The 13196-nt window shown below is 39.4% G+C and overlaps 1 protein-coding gene across 1 annotated transcript in view; it reads right to left on the bottom strand.

Moving 5' to 3' along the window:
• Window positions 1–5026: 5026 nt before the first annotated feature.
• Window positions 5027–13196, bottom strand: part of LOC128124220 (vomeronasal type-1 receptor 4-like) — a 30480-nt gene continuing 22310 nt past the window's right edge. The window contains exon 2 of the mRNA XM_052760401.1: window positions 5027–5960. Coding sequence (XP_052616361.1) covers window positions 5027–5960 — 934 coding nt within the window. The remainder of the gene's footprint in view (window positions 5961–13196) is intronic.

The following is a 13196-nucleotide window of genomic DNA, read 5'->3' as shown; positions in this document are numbered from 1 at the left end:
ACCTACTCTGTTGATAGGATGGCCAAACACCATAACTGTCATGCTAGAAACCCCATCCAATGACTGAGGGAACTGGATGCAGAGATTCACGGCTAGGCCCCGGGTGGAGCTCCGGGATTCCAATTAGCAAGAAAGAGGAGGGTTAATATGAGTGAGAATTGTTGAGACCAAGGTTGGATAAAGCACAGGGACAAATAGCCAAATGAATGGAAGCACATGAACTATGAACCAATGGCTGAGGGGTTACCAACTGTATCAGGCCCTCTGAATAGGTGAGACAGTTGATTGGCTTGATCTGTTTGGGAGGCATCCAGACAGTGGGACTGGGTCCTGTGCTCATTGCATGAGTTGGCTGTTTGAAACCTGGGGCTTATGCAGGGACACTTGGCTCAGCCTGGGAGGAGGGGATTGGACTTGCCTAGACTGAATCTACTGGGTTGATCTCAATCCTCGGGGGAGACGTTGCCCTGGAGGAAGTGGGAATAGGGAGTGGGCTGGGGGGAAGGAGAAGGGAGAACAAGGGAATCCGTGGCTGATATGTAGAACTAAATTATATTGTAAAATAAAAAAAATAAAACGAACTGTCCAAATTTTTTAAAAAAAGAGTTGAAAATTGAAATAGAGACGATAAAGAAGACACAAACCGATGGAATGATGGAAATGAAAAAATCTGAGAAAACGAACAGGATCTATAGATGCAAGCATAACCTACAGAATGCAAGACATGGAAGAGAGAATCTCTGGCACTGAAGATACAATAGAGGAAATAGACTCATCTGTCAAAGAAAACACTACAGTCTACAAAGTCATAAAGCAAAATGTCGAAGAAATCTGGGATACCATGAAAAGACCAAACCTAGGAAAAATACAGATAGCAGAAGGAGAAAAACATAAACTCAAAAGCACAAAAAAACATATTCAATAAAATAATTGAAGAAAACTTTCCCAACCTAAAGAAGAAAACGCCTATGAATATACAAGAAGCTTACAAAATACCAAATAGACTGGATCCAAAAGAAAAGTCCCCTCACCACATAATAATCAAACCACTAAACACACAAAATAGAGAAAAATATTAAGAGCTACAAAGGAAAAACGTCAAATAACATAGAAAGGAAAACCAATCAGAATAACACTTGAATTCTCAGGGGATACTCTGAAAGCCAGAAGGTCCTAGACAGACATAATGCAGACACTAAGAGACCTTGGATGCCAACCCAGAAAATGATACCCAGAAAAAGTCTCAATTGACATAGATGGAGTAAACAAAATATTCCATGGTAAAACCAGACTTAAACAACACCTATCCACAAATCAAAACCTACAGAAAACACTACAATGAAAAATCCAACTAAAGAAGTTAGATACACCCATGAAAACAAATGCAATAGATAATCCTATACAAAAAAATACCAACGAAGGGATACACAACATTACCACTAAAAAATAACTGAAATCAGCAATCACTGGTCATTAATACTCCTTAGTATCCATGGACTCAATTTGGCTATAAGAAGACACAAGTTAACAGAATGGATATAAAAACAGGATCCATCCTTGTGCTGCATACAAGAAACATACCTCGCCGGGCGGTGGTGGCGCATGCCTTTAATCCCAGCACTCGGGAGGCAGAGCCAGGCAGATCTCTGTGAGTTCGAGGCCAACCTGGGCTACCAAGTGAGTCCCAGGAAAGGCGCAAAGCTGCACAGAGAAACCCTGTCTCGAAAAACCAAAAAAAAAAAAAAAAAAAAAAAGAAACATACCTCAACTTCAAAGGCAGACACTGTCTCAGAGAAAAAGACTAGGAAATGACTTGCCAATCAAATGGACTCAATAAGCAAGCTGGTGTAACCATCCTAACAACTAACAAAATAGACATGAAACTAAAACCAAAAAGAAAAAATCATGAAGGACATTATATATTCATCATAAGAAAAATTCACCAAGATTAAGTCTCAATTCTGAACATTTATGCCTCAAATACAAGGGCTCTGACATTTGTGAGAGAAACATTACTGAAGTTTAAAACACATAAAACTCCACACACTACTAGTGGGAGGCTTCAACATCACACTCTCAATAATGGACAGGTCTGCCAGACAGTAACTTAACAGAGAAATAAGGGAACTAACAGTTGTTATGACTCAAATGGACTTAAGAGCTATCTACAGAACATTCCACCCTAACACAAAAGAATATACCTTCATCTCAGCACCCCATGGAACCTTCTCTAAAATCAAACACATACTCAGTCATAAAGCAAATTTCAAAATTGGAATAACCTCTTAGATTTTATTGGAACACTATGTCTTAAAGTTAGATTTCAACAACTATAAAAAATTACAGAAAGCCTGCAAGCTCATGGAAACTGAACAATGCTCAACTGAATAATCACTGAGTCAAGGAAAAAATAAGAAAGAAATTAAAGATTTCCTAGAATTCAATGAAAATAAATGTACAAAATATCTAACCCAATGAGACACTATCAAAGCAGCGCTAAGAGAAAAGTTCACCGCACTAAATGCCCACATAAAGAAGTGGGAGACATCTCATACTATTGACTTAACAGCACACCTGAATGCTCTACAACAAAAAAAGCAAACATATGCAGGTGGAACACACACAAGGAAATAATCAAATTGAAGGATAAAATGAATAAAATAGAAAGAAAGAGAACAATACAAAGAATCGATGAAACAGAGTGGATTCTTTGAGAAATCAACAGGATAGACAAGCCCTTATCCAAATTAACCAAAAGGCAGAGAGAAAATATCCAAACTAACAAAATCAGAAATGAAAAGTAAGATATAATAACTTGCAAAGTAATTCAACCCATGGTCCTTTACAGCCTGCAATTCCTTTACCTTCTTGACTAAAGAAGAAGAAGCAAGATTTGGAGGAGAAGGAGAAATTATACACACTTGTCTATTAGTGGCACAGTTGTTATGAAGGCAACCAACCCCTCTATTTGTTCTTGAATGCAGTTCCATAGGAAGGAATTCATGGTGCTTTAAGCTCTCTCAAAAACTCATAATTTAGAACCTTTGAAAGATTGCTCAGTGCTTAAAAGCACTGGCTGTTCTTCCAGAGATCCTGAGTTCAAATCCTAGCAACCACATGGGACCTTACAACCACCTGTAATGAGATATGGTATCCTCTACTGGCCTGCAGGCTACATGCAGGCTGAACACCATGTATATAATAAATAAATAAATCTTTAAAAAAAGGAAATTTTGTAAGATGGGGGTCTATTTTTACTTATTAAGAAATTTTATTATTCATTTTACATACCATTCACAGATCCTCCTCTTCCCTCCTCACACCCTTCCTGCCATGCCCCACCCACCCACCACCCATTTCGTCCTACAAGAAGGTAAGGTCTCCCATAGTGTTTCAGCAGAGCCTGGTACATTCAGTAGAGGCAGATCCAAGCCCTTCCCCCTTTCTCAAGGCTGTGCCCGGTGTCCCACCATCAGTAGTGGGCTCCAAAAAGCTATCTCATGCAGTAGGGATAGATGGTGATCCTATTGCTGGGGTCCTTTAAGCAGATCAAGATACACAACTGTCTCACTTTTGCAGTCCAGTCCTGTGAAGGCTTCACAGATATAGGTCTAAATTTCATTAGTTCCCACTAGTTTAGTTATGTTATTTCTGGAGGTTTGCCAATCATGAAGATAGGAAGTCTTAAGCCCTTAAGGAACTAGCAGCAATTGTTTTGCTAACTTGACATAGGACACAGCATCCTAATATTTATATTTGTACAAACTGCAAACTCCATCATTAAATAAACTTTTACACACCAAATTTCCCCCTTACAATTTTCGTTTCACCTATATTTTATTACCCCTGCTCCTTACAGGAATTTCCTCCCTTCACAATATGTTTCTAGCTCCCTCAATTCTACAAATTTACCAAGTTAAACAGACAAATCTAAAGACACAAAGTAAGGGCCCACATATGAGTGAGCATCCCTTTTCTGTTCCTGAGTACCTCAGCACTTCATCATGGATGAGAGTGCATCCTACAAACACATAGACTTCTCTGAGGGGTTACTCACATTCAACAGTTCTAGGGAATGCAAAGAGATATGCTTTATACAATGACGAAGCCACTAATAATTTGCCCCTGCTCCAAGTAAATAACCTCCAATGAATGTTCTGGTAAAGTCTAGTTAAACACTGTGAACCACTCACAAAGCAGGACACAAAAGTAGGAGGGAGATGTATTGAGAAAAACAGATTCACTCAGAAATGGTGTGGGATGAAAGAGTAGAATGGAGAGGTGAAATAAATAAGATATCCTATGTAAATATATGAAACAATCAAATGGTTTTAAAATTAAGATGAAGAAGGATACCCTGCAGTGACTGCTTTCTCTTGGAAATGCCATGCACTCATGCACATAGAGCAGCTGTGGTTACCTGCACAAGACCATCATTATCAGCATCCCATCATAGATGGAGGTGTGACTCACAAGATCACAGTCATATAAGGGGATCTCAAGACACTTCGTGCTTGTTGGAAGAAAGGAGTCATATCCCTCAATGATGTAGGGATCAGTAAACTGCACTTATATAAATAAATAATCATCCACCCATGCTCATGCAAGAAGCTTTAATTAAATCCTATGGGGCATTAAAAATAAAGACGTGAAATAGGGCACATATTGGTTGAGGAGAAGAAGGATTCCGGAGGGGTTTAAAAATAAGAATCATGGATGGATGAAATCAAAGAATATGTCCATGTGAGAACTCATGAAACAAAACTTTAAACACTTTAAATGGCCAGGATAACAGTCCCTGTCATGTCAGAACTGAAGAAATAGAGGCAGAAAAGTTAACTGACCCTTGCTGGCCAGTACATCCAGTAGAAAAGTTCCTCTGGAACTGTGGTTGTGACAGTTCTGAGTTCCCATGTCAATGCTGGGAATTGAACACAAGCCCTCTGAATGAGCATTCTTCTTAACCCCTGAGACATGGAAAGGGGAATGCAGAGAGCACAGCTTTTAGAGCTCCCTAACAACAAACTCAGAGTGTTGTCTGGTAAGAACTGGGAGAGCAGAGCCTGAAAATTAAGCTGTAGTGCCTGAGGAGCAGAAAGGGACAGAATGCTGGGAAGCATGCAGCCATGGCTGCACCTGCATTAGACACCCACTTACTGGTTCCTTCAAGGACAGACAGATAAGCTGTAAAGACAATAGACATTACATAGAAGAGCACAAAGCTGCTCACTAGGGTGAGAATTCCTTGGGTGGCTTTGGTTTCAGGGGATGACCTTGGAGACAGACATCTGTGGATGTGTTGGATCCTCTGCTTGTGTTTGAGCAAGATAAATACCATATAGCCACTGGCCCACATCATCAGTCCCAAAAACATGACATCATTAGATGTCAATACGATTAGAGTAAGTGTGTTGATTGGTCTCTGAAGATTCACAACAGCACAGTATTCAAAAATTTTTATCCCAGTAACGTTTCTTCCACCCTTTATGTCAGTTGTGTACACAGGAAAGAAGGCATATACCAACAGCTGGAGGGCCCAGCACAGGCCCAGTGAAGGGCCAATGATATCCAAGGCTCTAATTTTGAGCTGGGCCCACATGGAATTACTGGGACTGATGGTAATGGCCTGAAAGACACTCAGAAGGGATGTGGAGACAAGGGATACTCCTCTGGCAACTCGATGAAAATATAAGACAAGTTTACATGAAACATCATCTACATAGTATGTCTGACTAAAAGCAGCAATGGTCTGTGGGATTCCTTTGAAGAGAACTATGAAATTGGCCCAGGTCAGGTGTTTGACAATCAGGTCTGTGGGCTTCACCCTGACTCCAGAGAAGTCGACAATGACAAAACAACAAAGCAAGGCTAAGTTCCCCAGCATTCCCAGTGCAGTCTGAGACAGGAAGAAGATCCCCACAGCCAGGTCTCTAGAGTTCATTCTGTTATGGTCCTGGTACCTACAGAACAGATCCAGAAAGCACTTGTTACACAAGTTGAACTATCTTCTTCTTAGCATATCAAACAATGTACTGCATAGTCACTATAACCTTATGTTCATGAGCGATATTATAATGTGTCTTTCTGGTAAGAAGTTTCCTAGTTCTCAATGAATTCCTACTGTGATTGAATTGCAAATAATTAACTAGGGCATAGTGGAAAAAATTAAAATGTATAATTCTATTACCATTTTGAAGTGCTTTACAATTATTATTGGGTTTAAAATCAACAGTGCTTTTGTGAGAGGGTCTAAATTCAACCTGCATTCAGATGAGTGTCCTGGATGCAGACAACCCTCAGATTTCCATTACCCAGCATAGAAAAGGCAGAGACCTACAAGAAAGGAAACTATCCAGCTCCAGAGAATATAGTAACCTCTAAGTAAGATACTATGAACAACTGATAACCACTAGGAAAGGGTAGTCAGCTTCCTTTAAAATATAGCCCCAATAAATCAGCCATGCTCCAGTCAATGGTAACACACCCAAGAGCATAGGGCAGCACAAACTGAGCTTCATGGGTTAAAAACTCTAAAAGACACAAAGGTAGGTAGGCAGAGGAAGATGGTAAATTTTGGAGAGTGAAGGAAATATGAAAATGATCAACATATATTATATAAATTTCTCCAAAGTCGAAAAATGAGAAACCATAATAGAGAGTAATAAAAGAGCAATCAAAGTGGAGAATGAAAAACAGAAAGTAACAAAAAACAAGAAAAGAGACTAGTGACCCTCAGATGCCAGGAAAGAATACATTTGTATTCTCCTGTGTCTGCATATTCACATGGAATGGAATTTGCATGTCTCTGTGTACATATATGTGCTTATTTCAGTCTTAAGTGTTTGCAAAATTACTTTGCAATCTTTTAATTGATTATATATAATTTAAAATATAACTATAATACTTAAACAAGTCTACAAAATGGAAAATAGCAGTGACTTGTGTATGTGTTTAAAACAGGATCCAAAGGATGCACTTATTCATTAGGAGGATCGCTAGTGAGATCAATCACCTCATTGTAATGAAATAAAAGTACAGTAGACACAATATGGAAATAATGAGCAAAAGCACTATGCATTTTTAACTATGGGATGTAAAATTTCACTAATATAGGGATAAATGTTACAGAAATTGACAGATATTAGAATACTGTCTAAGATGCAATGGGTCCCTAACAGATACCCCAATAATAATTGACATATTTAACTTTTTGATTCAAAAGAAAGGTATGTGTTGGGAACAGAATCATATACTCTTAATTACAACACATTTTAGGCAGAGTCAACAGGATCTCTGTGAGTTTGAGACTTGCCTGTTCTACCTAACAAGCTCTAGAATAGCCAGGACTTTATGAAAACAACTGTCTCAAAATCAAATAAATAAAGAGTAAGTTCTGGGGGAAATGGACATATATGTCTGGGGAAAGTTAAAAAATTAAGGGCCTTACAACTGTATGACATGAAGTTGAATTCATTCAGTTACTCAAAGGCCAACAGTCATAAAATTTGGATATTGAAATATCAATTTGCCTCTTGCTCCTCATTTCACAGCTGAGAACAAGAAGACCTCTAAAAGATTAACAACTTCTCACTATGCCACAATACACACGAGTTTTCAAAGGGGGAAACATTCTGCATTCATATAAATTCCCCATGGGCAGCAGAATTTGAGGTATAAATATGCAGAGGTCATCAAAAACCTCTCAAATTGCTCATGTAACTAACTGTATTTAGGAAATATTTTACCAGCCCAGTGAACAGGGTCAAGGATTCATAAAAGAAAACCAAGGGAAGATGAATTCTGAGAAACAGTCATAAACTGTTTTAGTCACCAGGACCCCACATTACTGGGAACAAATACACTGTCACTTTCCTAGAAAACAACACTAATAAGGAGGAATCCAGATTATTGTATCTCACCTGCAGCCACCGTCAAATCACTTTGGGTTTGGGTCTTGGGCGGATCCTGCCCCGATGAGCATTGATCCTGTGCTGGAGCTATTTCCTGCAAGAGGAGGATCAGTTCAGAGGTACAGTGCTCTCATCCACTTTCCATAGACTGCCCTGTCCTCTTCACACTAGGTGTCTGAAAGAGACCAACTCACCTGTGCAGGTAGGATACATCAGTGATGCTGACTTCTAGAAGGAGACTCAGTAGCCAATAGGACCTACAAACCTCATTAAGACACGAAGTTGATGGCAACACCCAAGACGAAGGTTGAATGTTCTCAGAACTCATCCCCAAGAGGATGACAGAATCTTGTAACAGGAAGGGGCCATGCAGTTATGCCAAGACAGTTGACATCACCACTGAAAAATATTTATTCCCATCAATAACTGGAAAAACATTTAACTGAGTAGTGAGCATCACAGAGGGACAGGTAAAAGTGTAAAGTGATTCTTCTCTCCTGTGCTGTCAGAAGCTGAGATTCCAGGTGGGACAACCAGACAGCCATTGCATTCGAAGAAGAAGGGACTGAGGGCAGTGTGTGAAGTTACAAGTACACTTGACTGTGCAAATGCATCATTATAAAAATATCACTTACATTCTATGAGACTGGAAATTTTGTTGTAATGCCTAGCCAGAGTTAATTCACCTTGAGCTAGACTGCTATGCTACTGTGCATTCTGCCTGTTTTTTTAAACCGGACTTAAAGAGTTGAATGCAGGGGCTGAAGAGATGGCTCAGAGGTTAGAAGCACCAACTCCTTTTGCAGAGGCCATGAGTTCAATTTCCAGAAACCACTGGTGGCCTACAACCATCTATAATGAGATCTGGTGACCTCTTCTTACCTGCAGGCATGCATGGAGGCAGAATACTGTGTATGTAATAAATAAATAAGTCATTTTAAAAAAGGAGAGATCAGTGCAACAACTGCCCTACTTGCCCAGGATTTCCAATGTAATCAGCTTTTAAAACCTAAGCTAATGCTCAGCTTTAATCCTAAATTATGTAGTCTTAATTGCTCTTGACCCAAAAGTGGTGAAAGTGTGTATATATGTTATGGTAACTGATGATGAATAGAAGAAGTAGTTTGAAAGCAACTTTATGAAAGAAATATCCACAATACATGTTGAAAATGTTCCAGATAAAGGTACATAGACCTTAATGCAATGATGTTTACAACACTGTTTGATATCTGGGTCACTCGGGTGAACTTGGATTCAGTGACTTAATACCCTGTAGAACACTTTTAAAGACTTCTGTAAAGTATCTCCCATTCTTTCCACCATGTGAAACTTCCTTACTGTTCAATAAATATAGTGCTAAGTGTTTGGTGAGGCACACAGAGAAAGGGAGAGACAAATTCACAGTTCATCAATCAGGTAGGTATGAATTTAGACACCAACAGCAGACAGAGAATAATGGAAGACACCAGGAAAGAGAAGTAAAGAATTTAAATCTGGGTTGTTCTTGATTTAATGGCTGGACAAAATGCTTCTTAATTTTTGTTTCTTAACATGACCCTGAAACATATTAAATATTTCAAGGCTACTAGTAAAACATTCTGTCCAATAGCCTCTGATGCTTTTAGTCTGTCTGTACAAAATTTAACTTCCCCCTCATGTCCCCACATGAAGTGGACCACACACACTTTCTTTACTAACTTCCCTTATTCCACTCATTCCTTTGTACATTTAAGTTCAGGACCAGATGGCTTTAGGACAGAATTCTGCTGGATTTTTAAAGAAGAGTTAATCCCAGTATTCTTCAAATTATTCTACAAACTAGAAACAGAATTGTCATTGGCAATTTGCATTATACTGCAGCAGTTATGGTGATACCAGGACCACAAAAAGACTAAAAAATGACATGATATGATGGACCACTTTCCCTTGTGAACATAGATACAAAAATCCTCAATACAGTACATGCAATCAGAGTCTAAGAACATATAAGAACAATAAGAAAAGATCCAATACCCAACATGGTCAAGCAGGCTTCATTCTGGAGGTGTGAGAGCAGTTCAGCATTTATAAATCATGTAAATGTGCCAAATAAAAAAACTGAAAGAAAAAAACATGGTCATTTTTGTAGATGCTGAAAAGGATTTTGATAAAATCCAATATTGCTCTTTATGTATGTCCTGGAGAGATTATGGATATTATGGACATTTCTCAACATAATAAAGCAGGATACAATATCAACTCAAAAAATTAGTAGCTCTCCTATATACAAGGGACAAAGAAGCAGAGAAGGAAATCAGAGATACATCACCCTTAACTATAGCCACAAATGACATAAAATACATTGGGGTAACACTAACCAAGCAAGTGAAGGACCTATATGACAAGAACTTTAAGTCCCTGAAAAAAAAATTGAAGAAGATGTCAGAAAATGGAAAGATCTCCCATGCTCATGGATAGGCAGGACTAACATAGTAAAAATGGCAATCTTACCAAAAGCAATCTACAGATTCAATGCAATCCCCATCAAAATACCAACACAATTCTTCACAGACCTGGAAAGAATAATACTCAACTTCATATGGAAAAACAAAAAACCCAGGATAGCCAAGGGAATCCTGTACAATAACACAACTTCTGGAGGCATCATGATCCCTGACTTCAAGCTCTACCATAGAGCTACAGTAATAAAAACAGCTTAGTACTGGCATAAAAACCGATATGTGGACCAATGGAATCGAATTGAAGACCCTGACATTAATCCGCACACCTATGAACATATAATTTTTGACAAAGAAGCCAAAAGTGCACAATGAAAAAAAGAAAGCATCTTCAACAAATGGTGCTGGCAAAACTGGATATCAATATGTAGAAGGTTGCAAATAGATCCATATCTATCACCGTGCAAAAAACTTAAGTCCAAGTGGATCAAGGACCTCAACATAAATCCAGCTACTCTGAACCTGCTAGAAGAGAAAGTAGGAAGTAGTCTTGAACGCATTGGCATAGAAGACCACTTCCTAAATAGAACACCAGTAGCACAGACTCTGAGAGAAACAATCAATCAATGGGACCTCTTGAAACTGAGAAGCTTTTGTAGAGCAAAGGATACGGTTAACAAGGCAAAGCGACAGCCTACAAAATGGGAAAAGATCTTCACCAACCCCACATCTGACAGAGGACTGATATCCAGAATATAAAAGGAACTCAAGAAATTAGATATCAAAATGCCCAACAGTCCAATTAAGAAATGGGCTATAGAACTAAACAGAGAATTCTCAACAGAGGAAACTCAAATGGCCGAAAGACATTTAAGGAATTGCTCAACATCCCTAATCATCAGGGAAAAGTAAATCAAAACAACTCTGAGATACCACCTTACGCCTGTCAGAATGGCTAAGATCAAAAACACTGAAGACACCTTATGCTGGAGAGGATGTGGAGCTAGGGGAACTCTCCTCCACTGCTGGTGGGAATGCAAGCTTGTACAACCACTTTGGAAATCAATATGGCACTTTCTTAGAAAATTGGGAATCCATCTCCCCCAAGATCCAGCTATACCACTCTTGGGCATATACCCAAGGAATGCTCAACCACACCATAAGAGCACTTGTTCAGCTATGCTCATATCAGCATTGTTTGTAATAGCCAGAACATGGAAACAACCTAGATGCCCTTCAACTGAAGAATGGATAAACAAAATGTGGTACATATACACAATGGAATACTACTCAGCAGAGAAAAACAATGGCATCATGAGGTTTGCAGGCAAATGGATGGATCTAGAAAAAATCATCCTGAGTGAGGTAACCCAGACTCAGAAAGACAAACATGGTATGTACTCACTCATAGCAGGATACTAGACATGGAACAAGGATGACTTGTCTGCTACTCACATCACCAGGGAGGCTACCTGGAAAACAGGACCCCAAGAAAGACACGGGGATCGCCCAATGACAGAGAAATGGAATGAGAACAGCCTGGACATGAGTGGGGGTAGTGAAAGGCAAGGGTCGAGGGAAAGAGAGCTTGGGTGAGTGGGAGATCCCAGCTGGATCAACAACAGAGAGGGAGAACAAGGAATAGGAGACCATCGTAAATGAAGACCACATGAGAATAGGAAGAAGCAAAGTGCTAGAGAGGCCCACAGAAATCCACAATGATACCCACACAACAGACTGCTGGCAATGGTCGAGAAACAGTCCGAACTGACCTGCTCTGGTGATGGGATGGCCAAACACCCTAATTGTTGTGCTAGAAACCTCATCCAACTACGGAGGGATCTGGATGCAGAGATCCATGACTAGGCCCTGGGTGGATCTCTGGGAGTCCAATTAGCGAGAATGAGGAGGGTTTATATGAGCAAGAATTGTTGAGACCAAGGTTGGATAAAGCACAGGGACAAATAGCCAAATGAATGGAAACACATGAACTATGAACCAATGGCTGAGGGGTCCCCACTGGATCAGACCCTCCGAATGGGTGAGACAGTTGATTGGCTTGATCTGTTTGGGAGACATCCAGGCAGTGGGACCGGGTCCTGTGCTCATTGCATGAGTTGGCTGTTTGAAACTTGGGGCCTATGCAGGATTGCTTGGCTCGGCCTGGGAGGAGGGGACTAGAGCTACCTGGACTGAGTCTACCAGGTTGACCTCAGTCTGTGGGGAAGGCTTTGCCCTGGAGGAGATGGGAATGAAGGGGGGTCTGGGGGGAAGGTGAGGGGGACGGGAGAGGGGAGAACAAGGGAATCCGTGGCTGATATGTAGAACTGAATGGTATTGCAAAATAAAAAAAAAACATAAAAAAAACATAATAAAGGCAGTTTAAACCAAACTTACAGTCAACATGAAATTAAATGTAGAGAAACTAAAAGCAATTCCTCTAAAATCAAGGACAATACAATCTGTCTACTCTTTGAATAAATATTCAATATAGTACTTAAAGTGCTAGCAAAAGTAATAAGACAACTAAAGAATATCAAGGAGTTATAAATTGAAATAGCAGAAGTCAAAGTATCTTTCTTTCTAGGTAATTTTATAGTATGTAAGTGATCCTAAAAAATCTACTAGAAAACACCTACAGAAGATAAACAATTTCAGTAATCTCTCCTGATCCAAAATAACTCAGAGAAATCATTAGTTATCCTATATACAAATAACAAGTACCATACAAAAGAAATTAGTGAAAGATCACCTGACCCATGAAAATAGCCTGAAATAATATCAAATATCTTGAGTATGCCTAATCAAACAAATAAAAAACTTGTATGATAAAACCTTTGCCTCAAGA

Source organism: Peromyscus californicus, unplaced genomic scaffold (assembly GCF_007827085.1).
Source record: "Peromyscus californicus insignis strain IS unplaced genomic scaffold, ASM782708v3 Scaffold_4__1_contigs__length_199733344, whole genome shotgun sequence".
NCBI classification, from domain to species: Eukaryota; Metazoa; Chordata; class Mammalia; order Rodentia; family Cricetidae; genus Peromyscus; species Peromyscus californicus.
This window is presented reverse-complemented; position numbering and strand designations above follow the sequence as displayed.